This window comes from Electrona antarctica, assembly GCF_951216825.1.
Source record: "Electrona antarctica genome assembly, chromosome: 14".
In the NCBI taxonomy this organism is placed as follows: Eukaryota; Metazoa; Chordata; class Actinopteri; order Myctophiformes; family Myctophidae; genus Electrona; species Electrona antarctica.
In genome coordinates, this window is record NC_136795.1 from 37265231 (window position 1) to 37286240 (window position 21010).

Genomic DNA, 21010 nt, shown 5'->3' on the forward strand with positions numbered 1-21010 from the left:
CATTCAAAGCGGAGTGAGGTGGAGGAGCAGTTTGTTTTGTGGATTTAAGACTATAGGCTACAACAGAGCAGAGGGACTCAACAACACTGAATGAAAATGTCAGGGGAGAAGGCGGCAAGCCCGTGCAATAAATTCCAAGCGAACATTTTCAATAAAAGCAAATGTCAAAACTGCTTCAAGGCCCGGGAACTGCACCTCGTGACTGATCATGACATGGCACAGGTAGGTTAATTAAGTTTCTTTTGATTTAGAACTTTTTTGATTATTATTAGTAGTAGGCCTAGTATTAATTAGTATACTGTCTACTGTTAAAAGATATATACACGGGAAATATGGCTATTATAATGGCACTGACACCATATCGATTTACTACTGTCTCATTTGACTGTATTTTGTCTTATAGACTTGTGCTGATTTGATTTGTGTGTAGACAGACAGATAACAATGACAGACAGCCCATGACAGCTTTGTGCATGCAGGCTGCTCATTGTACAAATATGCTGTTACTTTGGCCAGAAATGTGTCTGGTCTCTCCGTCCCCCTGCCTCGCTTCAGTGCGCCCTGTAATTTACCTTTATGGTGTTGCTCAACCAGACAACCAGTAAACACTAGACACAAGCTGACTAATATGCAAAGCATTAGTCTCAGATAGTCTCTACTACTGCACAAACATTTTCTAAAGTCTCACACTAAGCCTTTGCTTCAGATGTGCTTATGTTATTTTATTTTATTGAGTTGCTTTAAATAATTAACTGTGCATGAATAAAATAAATAAACAAATAAATGATAAATAAATCATGTCTTTGCAAAATATTGCAAAACCAAAAAGAAGAGAAAAACATCTTTATGTCACAATTCGTTTCCCCTAGACTGGATCGTAACACCATATTGAACCTGTAAATCCATTTCATTCTCTTGCCAATGGGTCTATGAATTCCATTTTCTGTGTAACTTATAAATTCATATAGAAATAGAAAATTGTGGCTATTTTGTCCTGTACGATGTCAGCATTGGCATGAGAATCAGAACATTCCAGTTTCTTTGGGGACATCCCAAACACAGTGGACAAAGAGCAGTTTATTCTTTTTCTCTACCTCATAAGAAACTGTCTACCTCGGGTGTATGAACAAGGCGTTATTGTATTTGTGGGGGCAGATTTGGGCTAAATGCCATATAGTGCCATGCACTCATGTACAGTTGGGTGCCACCGATATTGTCCCTTATCATTTGACCCATTTAGGCCTGACCTCAAAATTAAAAAAAAAATCCTTCTAAATCCTCTCCTATTTTCACGATTTTTCAAAAATAGCAGACCTACAAGCTCGTAGCGCGCCACTCGGTGGCGCGCTACGAGCTTGTAGGTCTTCTATTTTTCAATAGCTAAATTATAACATAATGTTTAAAACACCAAAAGGGGCAGATCACACAAACCTCAGCAAAAAGAAAAGGACAATATCGATGGCCTCCAACTGTAGAGCCAATATTATATGCTTGAGCTTATTTGATCACATTTGATCAGTCCACTTGTGCTGTCCATTGAACACAACCAGAAGGTGAATATTATTAACTGATGTCCCCCCCCCCCCACTCCTGTCTGACTGATTTCCAGGCAAAACCTATCTATGGAGGCTGGCTGTGCTTGGCTCCAGAGGGGACAGATTTTGACAACCCTGTCCAGAGGTCGAGGGTATGAACATGCAAGACAACATCAGTACACCACACGACACAAAACATTTCATTAGAACTATACACAGCAAAATCCAGAGTGTTAGAGTTATACTGAGATTATCACTCAGGACTTTGCTATAACTGTGTTTGCATCTAGCACTATTGTTTACCATCGCATTTGTCAATTCTTTATCCCAGTGCATGGTTCTCAAACCTTTTCATGTCAAGGACCCCCAAATTAATTAATTCGTGAAATATTTTGTGCCAGGCAGGGACCCCAACAGTTTGTGTTGTTAAAATGTTTTCAAAAATATTCCACATTTTCAGATGGTTTGACAATAGCAGATCTAGAAGCGCACAGTGCAATGCCATGTGCTGTGATTTTGTAGATCGTCTATTTTCAAATAGCCAATGTAAAGTGATCAAACTGACTTTTAAATGCTATATTAACACATTTTGGGCGGGAACCCCTTTTGGTGTTAGCATTATGCTATGCTTTAGCTATTGAAAAATAGCAGATCTACAAGCTCATAGCGCGCCACCGAGTGGTGCGCTACGAGCTTGTAGGTCTGCTATTTTTGAAAAATCGAAGAACGACTGACATAGAAACATAGCTTTTTCAGAAAACTGTCAGGATGTAGAAGACATTTTTAGAATCTGATCTCAGGTCAAAATGGGTTTAGCTGGGGACCCACTGGAACCTCCACTTTGAGAACCGCAGCTTTATTCTATATCTCAAATGTGACTCTTGTCTGCAGAAGAAGCAGAACTGTAGTGATTGATCTCCTGTTTGTAAACTGTAGAAATGGCAACGGCGGTTCTTTATCCTTTATGAAGATGGAAGCCTGAGCTTCGCCCTGGATGAGCTGGTAAGGACATTGCTCTTTATAACATTTTAAAACTAGCCTATTCCCACCCAGGTCAACATACAAACATTCATGCAATTCAAGCACGCACGCACACTGCACAGTGCACACACGCACACAAACATCAACAAAAAACATCAGCAAGCGGTGTAAGGCCTGGTTTATACTTAGTTGTGCACATCTAAAATATCTGATCTATGAGCTCACAACACATTATGAGCTTGTAGATCATCTATTTTAGGTGTGCGACATGATGATGCGTGACCAAATATAAATCAGGCATAAGGTCTATTCTGTGTCCTGGTTTACAGTACATTTGGCTTCACCAGGCATCTTTGGGCCAGATGTTGCGTGTAGAACCACAGCAGATGAGTTCAGCTTAGCATCTCTTCTAATGCGCACTTCCCCCTCTCTCTGATCTGTCATCCCATTCTCTCTCTCTCTCTCTCTCTCTCTCTCTCTCTCTCTCTCTCTCTCTCTCTCTCTCTCTCTTGTCATGTTTTAATCCGCACTCTAGATTCTGTCCCAAACATATCAATTATAAATTCCCCTCAATTTTATAATTAGCATCGCCGACTTCTCATTTCTGATGACTTGATTCTCCTCCAGTCAAGCACTTTGCCACAAGGAACAGCGAACATGAATCTGTGTACAGAGGTGGTGGATGCAGAGCCCAGGACCGGGCAGAGAAACTCACTCTGCATTTTCACGGCCGCACACACGCTCTTCATCCGCGGGGAGAACAGAGAGATCATCAACGGGTCAGTGATAATAGTTTTGCATTTTGTTTTGTATAGTTCTCACATCTGACACACATAAAAGTGTCAGGGTAAATTATGGTGCGTGTTGTCGTTGCTGCTTTTTCTTCACCAGTTGGAGTGAACAGCTTGCCGTCTACCCAAGGACCAAAAAACTAAATCCGAAGAAAAAGCGCAAAGTAGAACCAGTTGCCTCCCAGGTATACCAAAGAAATGGTTCATCTATGCACTAACCATTTGCATCACTGTTTTCTTATCATGAAATGAAGTTGTTGTTTTCATTTCTTTCTCGATTTTATTAATTATTATTATTATATAATATCTTTTTTTTCATACTTCAGGAACCCAGTCCAGCAAAGATGGCTGCAACTGAGGAGAGTGCCCCAGGGTCTGGTTCCAGTCTGTGGCAGGAAGGACAGCCCGGCAGGGGACCGGATGGAGCTCCTGTCTGGACTGTCACAGACACACATCCCCTGGGCCCAGACCCAGAGCAGACCCATGCAGTGTTGGAAAAGTTACTCAAAAACGGTAATATATTACCTATTACAGTTACTTAAAAGAAAAAAAAGTATTATTACTTTACATATTACTCTCTGCCAAAAGTAACTAGTTACGTATTACTTGACTTTTTTTTTTCTCGACCCCAGTAATTGCATCTTTTGTCCCAAAAAGTGTCACACTACCCAGTTTGTTCCGGACGGTTTAAGGCCTGCCCTTCTGCATCAGATAATTCACACGTACAGACGAGTGCACATCGTTTCCGTATCGACTCTAGGGTCTAGATATGGACCGGATCAGCATCCTCTAGTCTAAAGCAACCCAGTCTGCCATTACTCAAGCCCACAGTACCACCAAGTAACTTTTGGAAAATAGTAACATATTAGTAATATTACTTCAATTGTAAAGTTAGTAACATATTAGTAATATTACTTAAGTTGTAAAGTTATTGGTTATATTACTAGAAAAAAGTAATAATATTACCTTAAGTAATAAGTTACTTTAGTTACTTTCCAACACTGGCCCCATGCAGGTGTGACAGAGAGGCAGCACGCACGCACGCACGCACGCACGCACGCACGCACGCACGCACGCACGCACGCACGCACGCACGCACGCACGCACGCACACACACACACACATACACACACACACATGGAACATCAAGTTTTCGTGTTCGTCTGCCACAACAGTCATTTCCTGTCCCCTTACATCTGCACCCCGACTTCCTGCAGATGTTCAGCAGCACATCACTTGTATTTATATATTTAATTTAACCCTTGTTTACCCAGCCGTGTTTACTAAGAAAAGAATACATGATTATTTACTTGTTGTGGCACACACGCACGCACGCACGCACGCACGCACGCACGCACGCACGCACGCACGCACGCACGCACGCACGCACGCACGCACGCACACACACACACACACACACACACACACACACACACACACACACACACACGCGCGCGTGTTCTCAGTACAACCCCATATTTATGCCACTAAGCAGCTCCACCATAGCAGTTGGGGGTAGAGAGCCTTGCTCAGGGGCAATTCAACAGTTGTTATTCAGCGAGGGGAGGGAAGAAGTACTTATTCTGATTTTCCTAGTGGGTTCTGGACAGCCTGCTTTGCTAATCTTCAGTCGTCATAAAAAACAAAACCTCACAAATAGGCTATAAAATACCTCTTTAACAAGAGGCCAGAGGATTAGCGCAGGCCTACAATATTGCTCCATATAGGAGCCGTGTGACAAAAATGGATGCAAGCATGCATCTGGCGCCAGTCTTATTGAAGTGTCTGAGTTGCCTTGTACTAAAGATCTGGATTAACCCATTAAGGCCTTTAGCTATTGAAAAATATATAGATATACAAGCTCATAGCACGGCACAGAGTGCTTGTAGCTTGTAGATCTGCTATTTTTGAAAAATCGTGAAAACGTGCACAAATCTCAGCGAATGTTTTTAACTCAAATATTTGATTCTGGGGGTTCCCTGGAACAAAACATTTCAGATGGGGGTACGTGGCCAAATTCAGATAATTCTGGGGGTTCTTGACATGAAAGAGTTTGAGTACCGCTGATGTTTTTCAGAAAACTCTCAGTATTTAGGAGACATTTTGTAGAATCTGGTCTCAGGTCTTTATGAGTTAACTGCTGCTGACTGTGCCTATAGGCTGTTTCATTAAAGCTATGGAGATTACAGACACAGGTGCCTGAGATGAGACCTGATGAGGCAATGAACAACAAACAGGATGTATGTATGTATATAGTCAGGAGTCAGGACTATAGTTTGTACAATACAATACAATACAATACAATACAATACAATACAATACAATACAATACAATACAATACAATACAATACAATACAATACAATACCATCCCTGTTATTATTAATGAATTGATGAAACTGACTATGAGACTGATTATTTTTTTAATTTTTTTTACTCATGTATTTCCTGTTACCATCCTTGATATTACTGTTGAAGCTGGCTACTGTATGTGATACTGTCTTGAGATTTATTTTCATGGGACAAGAAGACATTTTGTATTTGTAGGCTATTGTGTTATATCTCTGTTGAGCACGCCAGAAAGATGAGCTGTCACTATAGGTTGACAGATGATGGTATACATAACAAACAACAGTGTGACTAGAGTGGCGGATGTACAGTATAGCATTACCAGAATTCCACAAACCTCTCTGTTCCCTTTCATATTTCGCAGATGTTTCCAAAAACCTGTGCCCGGTCTCCAGGGAGTCGCTGAACGGCAGCTGGCCTGCCAGCAGTATTGGTTGCCCAGTGAGGTCATTGGATTCGGTGACCAGTGGTGACACTCACCCCGGTGGCGACGGACAGCCTGTGGAGCCCCGGCCAAATGACATCCAAACATCAACGAGCAACAAGACTCAGAGGGCAGACAGAAGGTTAGAGTTGTGGAATGTATTGCAATTTCCAGGCCATATTTGGTTACACATTGTATTATAATGTCTTTGTTATAGACCATGCCTAATGATGCTTACGTTATCCTTGCGTGTGTGTGTGTGTGTGTGTGTGTGTGTGTGTGTGTGTGTGTGTGTGTGTGTGTGTGTGTGTGTGTGTGTGTGTGTGTGTGTGTGTGTGTGTGTGTGTGTGTGTGTGCATGCGTGCGCGTGCATGCGTGTGTGTGTGTAACCTGTTGATAACGCTAACAGCCATTTAAAATGGCTGGGCAACGTAAAGTAGCAATGTGTAAGCAATTAGAAGCTAAGGGCATCTGAAGCCTCCCTGATTCTCCTCGGTATAAAGTTGTGCAGTCATCATGCAGCTAAACAGCGGATCAAAGGCCCATGCTCTACCCCTCCATTAGAGATCAACAGTAACTACTGCCTTTTTTTTAATTTAGCTTGAACAAGTACTCCCATTTTGTGCCTCAAAAGTGAATAAAATATTTGGGTCATGTGATAATCTTCACTCACTGCCTTTTTCGGGGAAAAGGACAGGAATTCCTAAAGGCTGTCGTAATTAGATATTTCTGCACCATTGTTTCACAGAACATTAATGCAGAGTGTCTGCCTGCCTGATGTAGAGAAAGTGAGCCCAAGCAATCTCAAAGTTTGGCATTGAAGAGATAGAGTGTGTTTCAATCACGTTCTTACACATACACATACGGTAGTATTAGTAAACGCGTCTCAACAGGTATCCCTCCACCTTTGTTCACTGCACTTTCCGTGCAACGTTTTACCGCTGCAGTACTGTATGTGTAGTTTGTGTACATAATACCAGATTCTTTTTGCAGCATTCCACAATACTTGCTCTCTTTCAACACAAAACAAACCAGTCATCTCTGTCACCAGTATGACGGATATGTCACGTCTTATTTTGTCTTTCAACAGTAACAATAGTTCACTGACAGCCAGAGAAAGATTTGGACAGCGAGCGTGAGTGACCAAATCCAAACAGGTGGTGTGGGGCAATCCATTATTATAGGCTGTCGTTTACAATGTTCTGCAGGGGCGGAAATGATGTCACGGCCCAGCTGTGAGAGAGAGAGGGGGTCAAGGAGGAGGGGTGTTTATGGTGCTGAATGACAGACACAATGATTTGTTGTCCATGCTTTACAGCCATTACAACCAAACAGAGCGGCTGACAAGTTTGGTGACCAACGATTCCGGTTCACCTGACACGGGGAAGGAAGGTGATCATGCCATTTCAAGGAAGGGAAGAAGTGAAGCGCGCACCAACCAGCGAGAGGTAAAATGCACAAATTGACCACACAAGTTTATTTGAAAAGGGTTTCATATTTCCAGCTGCGGTGCTGCACACACAAGCAGTGCTTCCATTAGTTGGATTTGCATGGAACATTTATTCAATCCGCAAATTGATTGGCTGTTATTAAAAGCAGTCTCACTAGTGCACAGCTGGTTCCCCTGGCTCTGAGCTGGACTGGTCTGAACATGACTCAGAACAAGACCAGGTGTTGTACAGAGAGACGTCACCTCCATCATACAGCTCAGCCCTGATTGCATAGTAGTGCATGAGGATCACAAATAGCCAGGGACGTTACTTGCTAGTCGTACATTCCTCACCGTCAGACGTCAGGAGTGATCACGTGCAATCATGTGCACGCAAGCTTGCGTGCCTGCATACATGCATGCATACAGTACAGTACGTCTGTCAATCTGTGTGCGTTTGTCAGTGCGGACTGCGGAGGGGGGCATATATTGAACGATTTCATTCCTTTGTACCCCAAACTAAACAGGTGCCGTTGTATGCAGGGCCGGATTAACACCTCTGAGGGCCCCTGGGCACTGAAGCTCGAAGGGCCCTCCTTCACGCGCGCGCAACATTTTTGCTGTTTTGGAGCCGTTTTGGGGCAGTTTTATGGCGTTATATTGGCCTATTTCCTACCCCCCCCCCCCCCCCCCCCCCCCAGAGTGACAGCCAATCTAGCGCATTGTTGCTGCTCTACACACAATTGCACTTTTCAGCTGCCCTTCTCACCAACAATAAAACACTAATCTTTTTAGACACCATTTATTTCATTCAGATTAGCAGGGAAACTTTCTGTGGAGCAAAAAAATAAAATAAAAAAATAAATCTTTTTTTTCTTTTTTATTTAGGGGCCCCTGCTGCCCAAGGGCCCCTGGGCACGTGCCCAAAGTGCCCATATGGTAGATCCGGCCCTGACAGGTGCCGTTGTGTGTCAGTGTTTAAGTGTTAAGACTTCAGTCAGCGTTCAGTTTGAAGTTTGGCATGAAACGCGTGGATAAGTCAATCCTCCTGTTGGTCTGCCTTGTCAAGGCACGTACTGTACTCCTGAATGTGTGTTTGTGTGTGTGTGTCAGTGTGTGTGTGTGTGTGTGTGTGTGTGTGTGTGTGTGTGTGTGTGTGTGTGTGTGTGTGTGTGTGTGTGTGTGTGTGTGTGTGTGTGGGTGCATGTGTCAGCAGGTGGGAAAAGAGCAGTGATTCATCCGGCGCTGCGTTTAGCTCTCTAACAAAACTGGTTTTAATGCCCCGAAGGTTGTTCATTCTGCCTCCTGTTGCATGTTGTAATCTGGGAAGGGCATTCCTCTGACAGACATTTTCCAATGATTCCACCATGGCTTACACAAAGGACGCAATGGCAATGATGGAACAACTGTAGCATTTGACTATCTCATTACTTGGATCTCAATTCTCCGGGTTTAAAGGTATATTCAGTGATTTGACTTAATTCAAATATCACTTATTTTTTCTTTTTTTCTGGATAATCCTCCCTACTATAGAGTGTGCTGACCATATAAGGAGTTCCTCCCTGTCCCCAGTGAGCCCCTGGGGTAAAAAAACCCTAGTTTCAGTTTTGGTGGCGGGTGGCAAAGCCTTCATCCAATCAGGATGAGAGGGGCCTTCCTCCAATCATGATCGAGTGGGGGTGTGCCTTGGTGCACATGCTGTTGGCCTGTTGCACTTCCCCCCACTGTAGAGCGTGCATGTGCACATTTTGTTACCGGGGCGGACTGGGTGGTTTTCCAAATCACCCAAATCACTGAATGCTCCTTTAACTATCCTTTCTAGACGCAGATGATACCACTCGAATCAAAGCATGGCTGTAAGCACTAAGCACACATACTGTACATTAAACGGAGCTCTGTAAACTATGGGGGTCCTCATCATACAGTAGAGTCTCGTCTCCTTTGACCAAACGCACATCTGTTTGTGAGTGATAGTCACACTGTGTTGTCAGGCAAGCCCTCAGTGATTAAAGAGGTGACTAACACTTAACAAGCGTCTGTGTACGACATCCATGACACAAACAAGTACATGAAGCATAAATGGTTCAATATGCAAGGCTCGTGCCCTAAACTATAAATGAATAAATTTGTACTGCATGTAGAAAATGTTTACAAATGTGCACTTTACTGTACAATACAGTACCAGGGCTGGTACTGATAATACTTAATTTGGATATAACACAGATGGCCATTACTGTGGGGAAAAAGGTCAGCTGTTAATCTTTCATAAAACACACATTCTCAAAGGATTTGCCTTTTTTTAAATATTGCCACAGCACATTTCCATCCCATGTGATGATTTATGTGTCTTTTGGGTTTCGTTTGTTTTGATAGAGAGGAGAAGGTCAAAAGGCTCTTTCCAGAGTTCCCGTGGCCCCCTCTGGGCTTCAGATTCCCCAGATAAGCTAGCAGTCCCACTTCCCTTCTCCCCTCCTCCCTGTCATGTCCCGAGGACAGGAGGATCCTTCACCAAACAGCCACTGTCTGGAACGGTCGCAACGTTTGTTTGGGATGACAAACGGTCGGGCAGTTCGCACTGGAGCCGAAGCACAGTGTTCCCCCTCTGTTGCTTTGTGTCCTTGGATGGTTTTCAATGTAAATGCCTGAGAGGAGACAAAGAATGCTCTGTATCCATTAAACTCCTCATTTTTCCATTAAGGGAGTTATATAAGAGGGAAGAATAAATCTTTTAAAATACGCCAGAGCAAGTAGCTCAAGTAAATAAATAAATAAATACATAAAAAAGTACTCACGGTTTCAACGAGTTGTGCGTAATCTAGACATGAAAGACGAATCCTTGATATGTGCTGTTAAGTAATGCTACTAGCCGGGGTGGAGACCTATAAAGATGCGTAAGTGAGAGGGTGAATAGCCAAGAAGGATACAGGAATCATGTTCAGACAAAGATTTCAGACTTCTAGCATTTTCGGGAAATGCGAGATGAGGAACACCAGGGATTATGCAGCCTCCAAAGCCTATTGCATGCCATGGATCGCCAAATCCAGTGACCCATGAGAGAGAGAGAGAGAGACTCACTGCTCACTGCTGATGTGAGCAGGAGTTTAACACACACTGTATTAGATCCCAGCTGGGGTTCTATAGCAGCCAGGCCCTAAGCCTTACAGTGGACATGTCTGACGGGGATTATGACTATAGTGGTTTACTACACTCAGTGGAATATAACAAGCAAACTAGCCTAGTCTTGATTTGGTCATATTTTAGCGGCCATTGGTTGATATTACTGTTAATCCCAAGATTGTTCCTCAAAAGTCATGAAAATGCTACCTGTGTTGGCTAGTAATCATCATTGTCCCATGTCATGTCCTGCGACTGTATTTGGCTAGTATAGTACTTTTCAAATCAATCCATGTTTTAAAATGGATCAAAACACCAATAACTACAGTAACTTTGACAAAAACATAACAAAATAAAAATCAAGATTAAAACATGGTTAAACATTCTTGAAATGCTTGTATACCAAAAATCATAATAAACAGATTTTAAAAAATCCAATTGCGTCCTTGAACATCAAACAAGCAGGTTCCGGGCGGTAATGTCACGTATACTGTGGGTGAGTGGTAGTCATTGAACTAAACATGACTACTGCTATGATACTTTAAAACAAGTACAACTGTAGTATTAGACGCAACCAGTAGTTTATGTACGTACTGTATATTGTATGTCAGAGACATCATGGTGCCCACTGCCCAGACAACATTCCTAGAGTACAGTAGATTTAGTAGGAAAAAAGGAAACAGGACAAGAGCTGCAGTATTATTAAAAATGTACAAATTATGTCCATGAAAGGCATTGTCACAATATCAATCAAACTGTTTTCAAATGATATGATTTTTTTTCTGTTGTCTTGAGCAGAAACTTCAGTCATGTGGGGACATACCGCTGGGACAGGACCAACTCACCGCACCCCCTCCGCAACGAAGAGCCAAGTCGCTGGACCGGAGGACCTCAGACTCTGTCATGACTGTGAGTGACTGAACAGATATGATAAAGAAAAACATTGAAATCATGTCTTGTCACCAATAAGAGATACTAATCTAATACTAAATATGTAATGCATTGTTAAATATTCTAAGAAATGGAGTCATTTATAATGTATTCTGTATTTGTATTATGACAAAAGTAATCTGACAAAAGAATGAGGAATCTAGAGGAATCTAACGCCAGCATTGGCGACTCAAGTTTCATTTAATATGGAAACATATTGAAACACACCCCTGTTCAGCCTTTATTTGTGCACTATAATCAAAGATAAATACCGAAGTGATTAATGTTTTCTTTAAATGTTTACTTCTCATTATTTCGGAATGTCTGTTCTGCCGAATGAAAAATTGCTTGACAAAGTCCTGTCAACTTAATTGAAAATGTGTTTGCATTGAAAATCGTTAACCCCTTCCTTATGACTTGTACCACAGTTGACCACTGTGTTTGTGACAAATATGTACTTAATCTTCCTTTCAGCCAGATTTACTGAACTTCAAGAAAGGATGGATGGTCAAATTGGAGAAGGAGGATCGGGTAAAGAATATATCTAAACCCAATTGCAAATTACCGTGGTCATTTATCGTAAACAACTCTATACATTGCTTGCTTTGAACACTGCTTCTAATTTACTTTCCAAATGATTTTGCCCCCCTCTAGTGGAAGAAATACTGGTTTGTGCTGTCAACTGACAATCTGCGGTATTACAAGGACTCAATGGCTGAGGAGGTACTTTGATTCCACTGTACTGTGAACTCACTCAGGACATAATTTTCTTTTGACAGAGCATTTCGATGTAATGCCTTTGTACTGTCAAATGAATACCCTGTCGAATGAATACCCAACATTATTTTTGCTACCAGGCTACAGATCTGGAAGGGGAAATTGACCTGAGCACATGTTACAATGTCTCCGAGTGTCAGGTTCAGAGGAACTATGGCTTTCAGATTCACGTAAGAGTTCAAATTGACCAAAGATATCATTCACAAAATACATGTAGTCTCTTCATGTCTTTGGTATACGGTCCATCTAATGTTCTTGTCTTTCAACAGACTCAGAAAGGTGTATTCACATTGTCGGCCATGACTGCAGGAATACGCAGAAACTGGATCCAGGCCCTAATGAAAAATGTACATCCTTCTAATGCTCCTGATGTAGCCAGGTACACTTTTTTATTACAACATTACTGGGGACTGGGGAGTACTACTTGGTTTTTCTATTGTATCTGTCTACTCAATGCAAATTTATACCAAGGATAAAATAGATAATATGCAGTTGACAACTGCTACTATAGCGCAGCATTACAATACAGTGTTATGTCACGTAACGTTATTTTGCTGTGACATACTGCAGCTTGCCAGGACAGCTTATTATTGCCTGCAGCGTGCCAGAAGTCCTCCCCAAGCCAGACGTGACTCAGGACTCCTCCTGCGGTGAAGTCCCCACAGAAAGGGAGCAGCAGCCCAGACCCAGGAGCGCGCTCAACAGACGGAGAGAAGGGCGCTACAGGACCTTCGACTGGGCAGAGTTTAGACTACCGACCAAGCCTGCCGCAGAGCCAGGCGCCGCTCTGAGGATCAATGGCCCCTGTTCATTTGAGCTGGTCGACCTGGAGAGACAGAAGCGGCGAGAAGAGAGGCGGAAGCGCTACGAAAGCATGCTGGGGTTCTCTCTGGGTGTGGAAGTGGGGGCAGCGTCTGGTGACCTGCTGGGGGAGGACAGTGTCAGAGCGCTCAGCCCACGGTCACAGCAGAAGATGCAGGAAGAGATTGAGCAGTGCTGGCTGCAGGTGGAGAGGTGTGTGTTCAGGCCTGAGAAGACAGTGCTGCTGTATATCGAGGCCCCGGCCAATGAACCCGTGGAGATTGAGAAGCTGCTGGACAGCTACAGGAAGGGGGTGAGTAAAATAGCAATATGTGTGTTCATTCAAATGGACTTTAATGGGTCCACACTGTGTCAGAGTTACAAATTGATAAATGAACACTTGTATTCTTACTTTGAAAACAATTGTGCAAATAAAAGTATAGATACGTTATGTGTGATGGAGTTTAAAAACATTTAAAACCATTCCTATCCTCAGAACTAACAAGAGCAACCTAGATCACGTGGTTCATCAACAACCTTGACCTTGAGCACCAAACTGCACCCTATTATGTCTATTATTATGATATTATGAGGTTTTATGGCCTTGTGCTGGGATTTGATTATATGTATATAATATTGAGTTACATACTGTACTTACTACGTACGAACGTACGTATACATACAGACAAATAAAGTGTAGCACATTCTCATTGTTAAGCCCACTGAAGTGTGATTTCTGGATAGAAGAATGTCATTTTGGTGTACTGCTTTTCATTCTAAAGCCCTCCAATCAAAATGGTCACACAAACTTTAGTTATAACTGATATAATATTAATTTATTTTATGGATTTATGTTTTGGTTGAAGGTTGATGAATTAAAAGCTCAATTGGCAGAAGCTGATCAACACAGACAGGAGCTGGAAGCACAACTGAGGACAGCAGAACGTTCTCAACAACCAGTTCACCCACAGGTAAAGCAAAGAAACAATATTTAGTTTTTGTTACAGAATTTCTAAGAACTACTACTACTACTATAAACAACAACTCATTCTGTGATAGACTGTGCTCATCTCTTTTCTTCGCTCCCTTTCCTCAGCTTGAACCTGCACTAAGTTCAGAAGTTGATGCTTTACCACAGAGGCCTGATGAAGCACACTCAGTCATCAGTCACACTCAGTGCTTGAGAGATCTGTACAGAGAGACCCAAGAGCTCCTACACCAGCAGAACATGATCAGACAGAACATGCAAGAAGAGCTTGGCTTAGGACTGTCTACCTCATCCCCTAATCAAGACTCCTCCTCTGGGATTCAAACACCAACCATCTGGCTTCATGATACTGACGGCAACCTGCAAGAGCTCGGCGACTTGCTCTCTGACTGCCCCATGACGACAGGCACACCTTCACTATCACCTGTCTCTGACAGTCAACACTCTCTGCTTCAGACGGAGGGAGAAAGCACAGAGTTGAGCTTTGATAGCACAGCAAATCCTTACCAGACCCAGCTGGAAGGACACGTCCATGGCCAGGTCTCCAGCTCAGAAACTCAAGTAAATAGCAGTGAATGGAGCACAGATACACTGATCATGGAGGGGACTGGGCTGAAGAACACTGCAAATTCTGAACCGAACTGCTGTGAGACACCAGGCTGTGTAGAGGACTATATGGTTCCAGATCAGGTTTTGATGAGGAGGCTGTCCCAAGAGGTGGAATATCTCACCGGCCAGAACGAGGCACTCAACCAACGCAACCAGGAGATGCTGAACCAGTTGACTGAGGCAGACAGAGAAATAGATAGGCTAAAAGCGGAGCTTGCTAGCCACAGTGAGCCCTGTCTCGTTCCTGAAGCGGAGCAACTCAGTCAGACCAGGGTAGAGTGTCTGGAGAGGGAGCTCAGCAAGCGGAACCAAGAACTCTTGGAGGCACAGTCATTGGCCAACACCCTGGAGACAAGTTTGCGGGACACAGAGGAGCAGCTGCGGCTGAAGGAGGCCACTCTCCAAGGCCTGGTGGTTCCGGCCGAATCAGAGGAAACCGGCGAGGAAAATAATTACACATTGCACTGTGAAAATGAGGCAGACGGATATCTACTCCGGTGTTTCGAGGCCACTGAGGCTAAGCTTATGGCGCTGGAGAGGCAGCTCGAGCAGTCAGAGCTGACTTGTATGGAGCTTCAGGCCCGCAATGCTGAGTTGAGTGAGGTGGAGAGGCTTTACAGCCAGAGAGCTAAAGAGGCAGAGGCTGACATCAGGAGGCTGAATGAAGACTTAGAAACGGAGAAAGTGAAAGAGTCAAAGGCTTTGGTGGGTCGAGTCACCGCAGTGTCCGGTGAAGAAAGGACCCAGCAAATGATAGCCAATATGGTACTGAGGCTGAAAGCCCTTGGGAAGTTACTGGAGGTGATTGACTGGTCCAATTTGAATGTGATCAAAATGTCAGTAGATGGTAAGCATGTGGGAGAAAGGCAGTCGCCGGTGGTTAACCAGCTAATGTGGGAAGAAGGGTTTTGGGAAGCACTCTTGAGCAGATTGAAAGCCAACCCTTCCCAGCTGAGTGAGGAGAGAGATATGGACATGCTTCTCAGAGAAGCAGTAGAGTGTATGGTCGCGGAGAAGCAGATGCTCCTTCTAGCCCGAGATCTGTTTTCCGAGACAGATGTTGAGCTGGGATGTCTGGAGAGCAGGCCTTTGAAAGAGCTAGACATCGTTGAGAACATTGTAAGTGTAAGTGTGTCTGAGGAGGATGATGACAGGGGTATACTGGACTTAAATTACCAGCACCGTGACATCAATAAGAACATTAGTGAGAACTTTGTGGAGATGACACAGATGAAAGTTGCTTTGCTAAACTACCTTGCCACCTCTGTCAATATCCCGGCCAACGACAAACTGCGGATGCTGGCACACAGGCTTTATGACTTCCACAACTCAGAGCATCCATGGGTAGATTGCATTCACTCTGCAGCCACAGAAGCGTTTCTTTCCTGTGAAATCAGTAGACTTTATTCAGCATGCCGCAAACAGCTTGTGGAAGCCAAACATGGACCACTCACCTCTTCTGTCATGTGCAGCAATTGTGCTGTGCTGATGAAGGAAAATGAGGAGCTGCAAGCCAGATTGTCAAACCTGGATAGCCGTCAGAGTCCCTCCGGGGGAGGTGAAATGACCACAGTTAAACATGTAGAGAAAAATGACCTGCAAGACAGAGACACAGAGCTGCAGAACAGTGCAGATGAACTGAAGAAAGCAGAAACCACAGATCTAAGTGTTGAAAGTGGAAAGCAGGAGGAGGTGGAGGACACAGAGGATGGTGAGATCACAGGAGAGAATGTGCACAAACGTCCACCAACAGAGGAGATACTTAAAGGAGAGGACTTGCTGAACAGCGTGGGAATCACTCATTTAAGCGTGAGTGGGATCCAGGATGAGATCTCCCTTGAAGAAGCCGAGACGGTGGATGCAGCCCTTAGCGAAACGGAGAGGTGTGCATCGGAGGAAGTTGTACTGCTGAGAAGAAGAGTGGACTATCTGGAGGAACAGCTGTTGGTCACAACAGAGGAGATGGAGACAGGGTTCCAAGGCAGAATGGCATCTCTCCAGTCGCAACATATGAAAGATATGGAAAAGCTTAAGGTTGGTGGCTTCTGTCATCCATTTTACTCCACAATGGTACATTATTTATCTGTTTTTGTCGTAATGTGATTTATATTCCTTGAAAAAATAGCAGATCTATGAACTTGTGGATCTTTTACTTTTGATACTTTTGTGTGACGCTGTAGTATGATTAAGTAGGGCATTCATTTACGAAAAAGCGCTTAGAAAAAGGTTAGAATATGGAGATAATATGTTTCTGCCATCATGTATACTCCTTCAGGCCACATGTGATTATGGATTAACCACCATGGAGGCGTCCCATCAGAGAGAACTTGAGGACCTGCAGCACAGACACCAGCTGGAAGTGGAACGTCTTCTGAAGGACAAGGACAGACTGCTGGACGAAGAGACGGCTGCTACAGCAACTGGTGAGGATGAGGAAGTGTGTGTGTGTGTGTGTGTGTGTGTGTGTGTGTGTGTGTGTGTGTGTGTGTGTGTGTGTGTGTGTGTGTGTGTGTGTGTGTGTGTGTGTGTGTGTGTGTGTGTGTGTGTGTGTGTGTGTGTGTGTGTGTGTGTGTGTGTGTGTGTGTGTGTGTGTGTGTGTGTTGCACGTGTGTGGCATCAAGTTCAGATGGACAGATCAAGTAAATTGTGGTTCTTTTTATACTCATGAAATGGAATATATCATATTCTGTAAATATGATATCGCATGAATCACACATTTCTCTAATCTCAGCAATTGAAGCCATAAAGAACGCCCATCGCATGGAGCTGGAGAGGGAAGTACAGAGGATGTGCCAATTAGGAAAGGACACAGGAGACATTGATGTTGAGGAATTATGTCGACAATACAGGTGCGTAATCTGAGGAACGCTTTTACAGCTTTTTAAATGCTCCCGGCTTCCACCGCCCAAGGCATGTAGCCAGCTTCATACCATATGGTGTGTTTGTTGTTTACACTTAATTGTACAGATATGGGAATTGGATGCCTGGCATTTGTACAGTATGGGGCAGATTGTAAGTGATAATTGAATTTCTGCTGGCAAGAACAAACTGTGTGGCACAATTTGTGGTTTTACTTGGCTCCACATCTTCCTGGTCATGCCAGCTGAGCAACACAGTATGTTGTTAAACAGTAAATAGCTTACATCCTGTGTCCCCTTTTCCACCTTTGTTGAACCAGTTTGGTTATTTTTATCCCACCTAATATTGAACCAGTTCAGAGTGTTTCCATTTCCATTGGTTCTGAACCAATATTCAGAACCCTAAAGGTTGGTTCGGAACTGAAACCAAAAGATGGCCGTGAAAAGCACCCTGGTTCCGAGAATCTAGAATGGAACCAGTTCTAGAACCAAAGTTATTTTGGTGAAAAGGGGGCCTGTGTGCGACTGTACTGTATGTGGCTGTGTTTCTGTGTGTGACTGTATGTGTCTGTGTTTCTGTGTGTGACTGTATGTGGCTGTGTTTCTGTGTGTGACTGTATGTGGCTGTGTTTCTGTGTGTGGCTGTATGTGGCTGTGTTTCTGTGTGTGACTGTATGTGTCTGTGTTTCTGTGTGTGACTGTATGTGTCTGTGTTTGTGTGCATAGTGAAGAATTGGCTTCTAGTCAGCGAGAGCTGGAGGTGCTATCCCAGCAGTTCTCTCTGAAGTATCTAGAGAATGGACACCTTTCCCATGCGTTGGAGGCAGAGAGGGAGGCCTTGTGTCAGTGCCAGCAGGAAAACCAAGACCTGAGGACTCGAAACCAGGTGACAATGACAAGAAAGTTGAAGTTCAGTTGAGAGTGCGATACACTAGTGGTTTTCTGTTATGAGTGTTTTTATCCAGTAGTGCAAATTCATTCACATACAGTGAGTAGATGCATTCATGTTCATAGATGCACAATCTTCAAATCAGTTCTACTCTAGACTCTTTTGATTGTTTCATATGAAACCAAAGACAAGAAATTATAGGGAAAATTGTATAATATTTTGTCTTTGTTGTAATAAGAAATTAATTCAAAGATCCACACTCAAATGCGAGCACATTTCATATACTGATCATATACTGTCATTGACATAATCTAGGAGCTGAGTGGTCATCTAGCAGCAGAAATCACCAGACTGTGCTCTGTGGCCAAGCAGGACGCACTCCCACTTATCCAAGGAATGGATGCCTATGAACTAGAGGTGGGTCTCTGTTCTTCACTCGTATTCCTCTGGACAGTACATAGACTGAAGCTGTGTGGAGGTGGCGAGAGGACATGGGTGGGTGTTATGGACGGTTGTGTGTCCACTGTCCATATTATTAATCAGTCAAGGGAACCTTCATAGAATTCATTACATGTTGAAGTGTTTATATTGTTTTGGACCACTAGATGTCATCCAAGACCAGTATAGAATAATGTCCCACCTTGTAGTATGTTCCTCTTGTGCTACTTGAAAAATAGAACACAGAAAGATGAGAAGCAAAATTTGTAAGTAAGATTTTAATTATCACCGTTGGATTTGTGGAGGAAGTGGGGTATAATACAATAAGAGCCCTTGGTTGGAAGAATTATTGTGTAAGTGGGTTTTTTGTCCCCTCAAGAAACAAACTGCAAAAATAAGGCAGAAAAGACACATTTCATAATTAATGCTACAATGGAAATATGTCCTTGATATGTTTATGCTGGATTGTTTTTAACCAACATATTGAATGATTTGTGGATTGTATGCGTTCCAAATAAACTAAAATAATCTAATTTTCAGATTACTTTGCGCGTGAAGGAGTCAGAGGTTCAATGTCTGAAGCAGGAGATTATCTCCCTCAAGGATGAGCTCCAGTCTACACAGAGGGTGAGGAACACATACATAGCCAGAATAATAATAGACTGTTAAGCAGCAATGTTGTCACGTTGAACAAAAGCAATAAGCAAACTCTCCTTCTGTGACCTCGCAGGACAAACGAACTGCAACAAAGAAGTATAAGGATATCCACACGGAGATGAGCATCCTGAGAGCCAAAGCAGAGAGAGACATAGAACAACTCCGAGAGAACCTGCAGCTTGCCCACAGGGCCCTGGGGGATATCTTATCTTAGCCCATTAGGACCTGAGGCCCATTCTACAAAATGTCTTCTAAATCCTAACAATTTTCTGAAAAACGTTTCTATATCAGTGGTTCTCAATTTCAAACTATTTCATGTCAAGGCGGAACCCTCTCAATTATGTATTTGGCTGCGGACCCCCATCTCAAAATGTTTTGTTCCAGGGACCCCCTGAAGCAAATATTTGAAAATGGTCGCTTAAAAAAAATCTATTTGAAGATTTGCACAGATTTTCACGATAAAAAAATAATAATAGAAGAATTGACGCGCAACCAATGTGCTGTGTGGGTGCGTGCGTGCGTGCGTGCGTGCGTGCTATAGCTTTTGGGCTATATCTTGTGCCACCCCTTATCCCTAAACTTATTTATTTATTTTTTACTATTTTGAAAAACATTTTAAAAATAGCCGATCTACAAGCTCACAACGTGTCGATGTAGATTGACTAGTATTTATACCTATAACTATTATAAAATGTTTTTTCAAAATAGTAAAAAATGGCAACTAAGTTTAGGGACAAGATATAGGGCCTAAAATCTAAAATGACAGATGCTTTCCCGGTTTTAACGGGTTAAAGCATAATTTCACATTTGATTAGGAGAATCACTATGCTGCTTTATTCATCATTCCAGCACTGAGTTTATTACAAATGTCTTATTTTTGGTAATAAACTTGGTTTGTGCAGAATTATTATGCAATAGGGCCTAGTGTAGTAGTTAGAGTATGCCTTTCATGCGGAAGGTTGTGGGTTCGAAACCTGACTGGGGTCGACGTCAGCAAGGGCATGCGGTCGCAACGGGTTCCTAACGCCAAATCAAATGGGTTCAGATCTGAGCTCCTGAGGAGGCACGTCTGAAGCCTGTCCTGGTCTGGATGGGGGATCCGGACATAAAAACGAGTCCAATAATTCCATAATTAAATGAGGCCTGCACTTACATGACAAACTCCTCTACTCACTGTTCCCTTTAATGTCAACCCAATTGCATTCAGTTAGCAAGACATTTTATTATAAACCTTCTGTGACCTGCCATTGGCCTATATAATACATCCAAGAAATGTGATCAGTGATCCCATGCCACATTCCTCTTCATGTTCCTAGTTTTGATCTCTCAATGCTCAAGAGCAACCAACAGTTTCACATACCGGTAGATATATTTCATGTCTGATTTTTCCTTCTGTTGGATTGAAATCTGGATACAGACGTCAGTCATCGCACAAAATCAG

The 21010-nt window shown here is 43.1% G+C and overlaps 1 protein-coding gene across 1 annotated transcript; it reads left to right on the forward strand.

Annotated features, from left to right (window-relative positions):
* The first annotated feature begins 27 nt into the window (after positions 1-27).
* On the forward strand, positions 28-20042 carry LOC306936961 (uncharacterized protein). Its single transcript, XM_079520628.1, has 22 exons — positions 28-222; positions 1610-1687; positions 2472-2537; positions 3144-3295; positions 3408-3492; positions 3634-3820; positions 6020-6221; positions 7398-7527; positions 11421-11531; positions 12027-12083; positions 12207-12275; positions 12410-12499; positions 12599-12708; positions 12900-13443; positions 13997-14101; positions 14227-16761; positions 17003-17150; positions 17459-17576; positions 18312-18471; positions 18790-18891; positions 19453-19539; positions 19643-20042. Exons 1-22 carry the CDS (start codon positions 91-93, stop codon positions 19781-19783), a joined length of 5409 nt encoding a protein of 1802 aa, XP_079376754.1. The 5' UTR covers positions 28-90; the 3' UTR covers positions 19784-20042.
* The last annotated feature ends 968 nt before the right edge of the window (positions 20043-21010 follow it).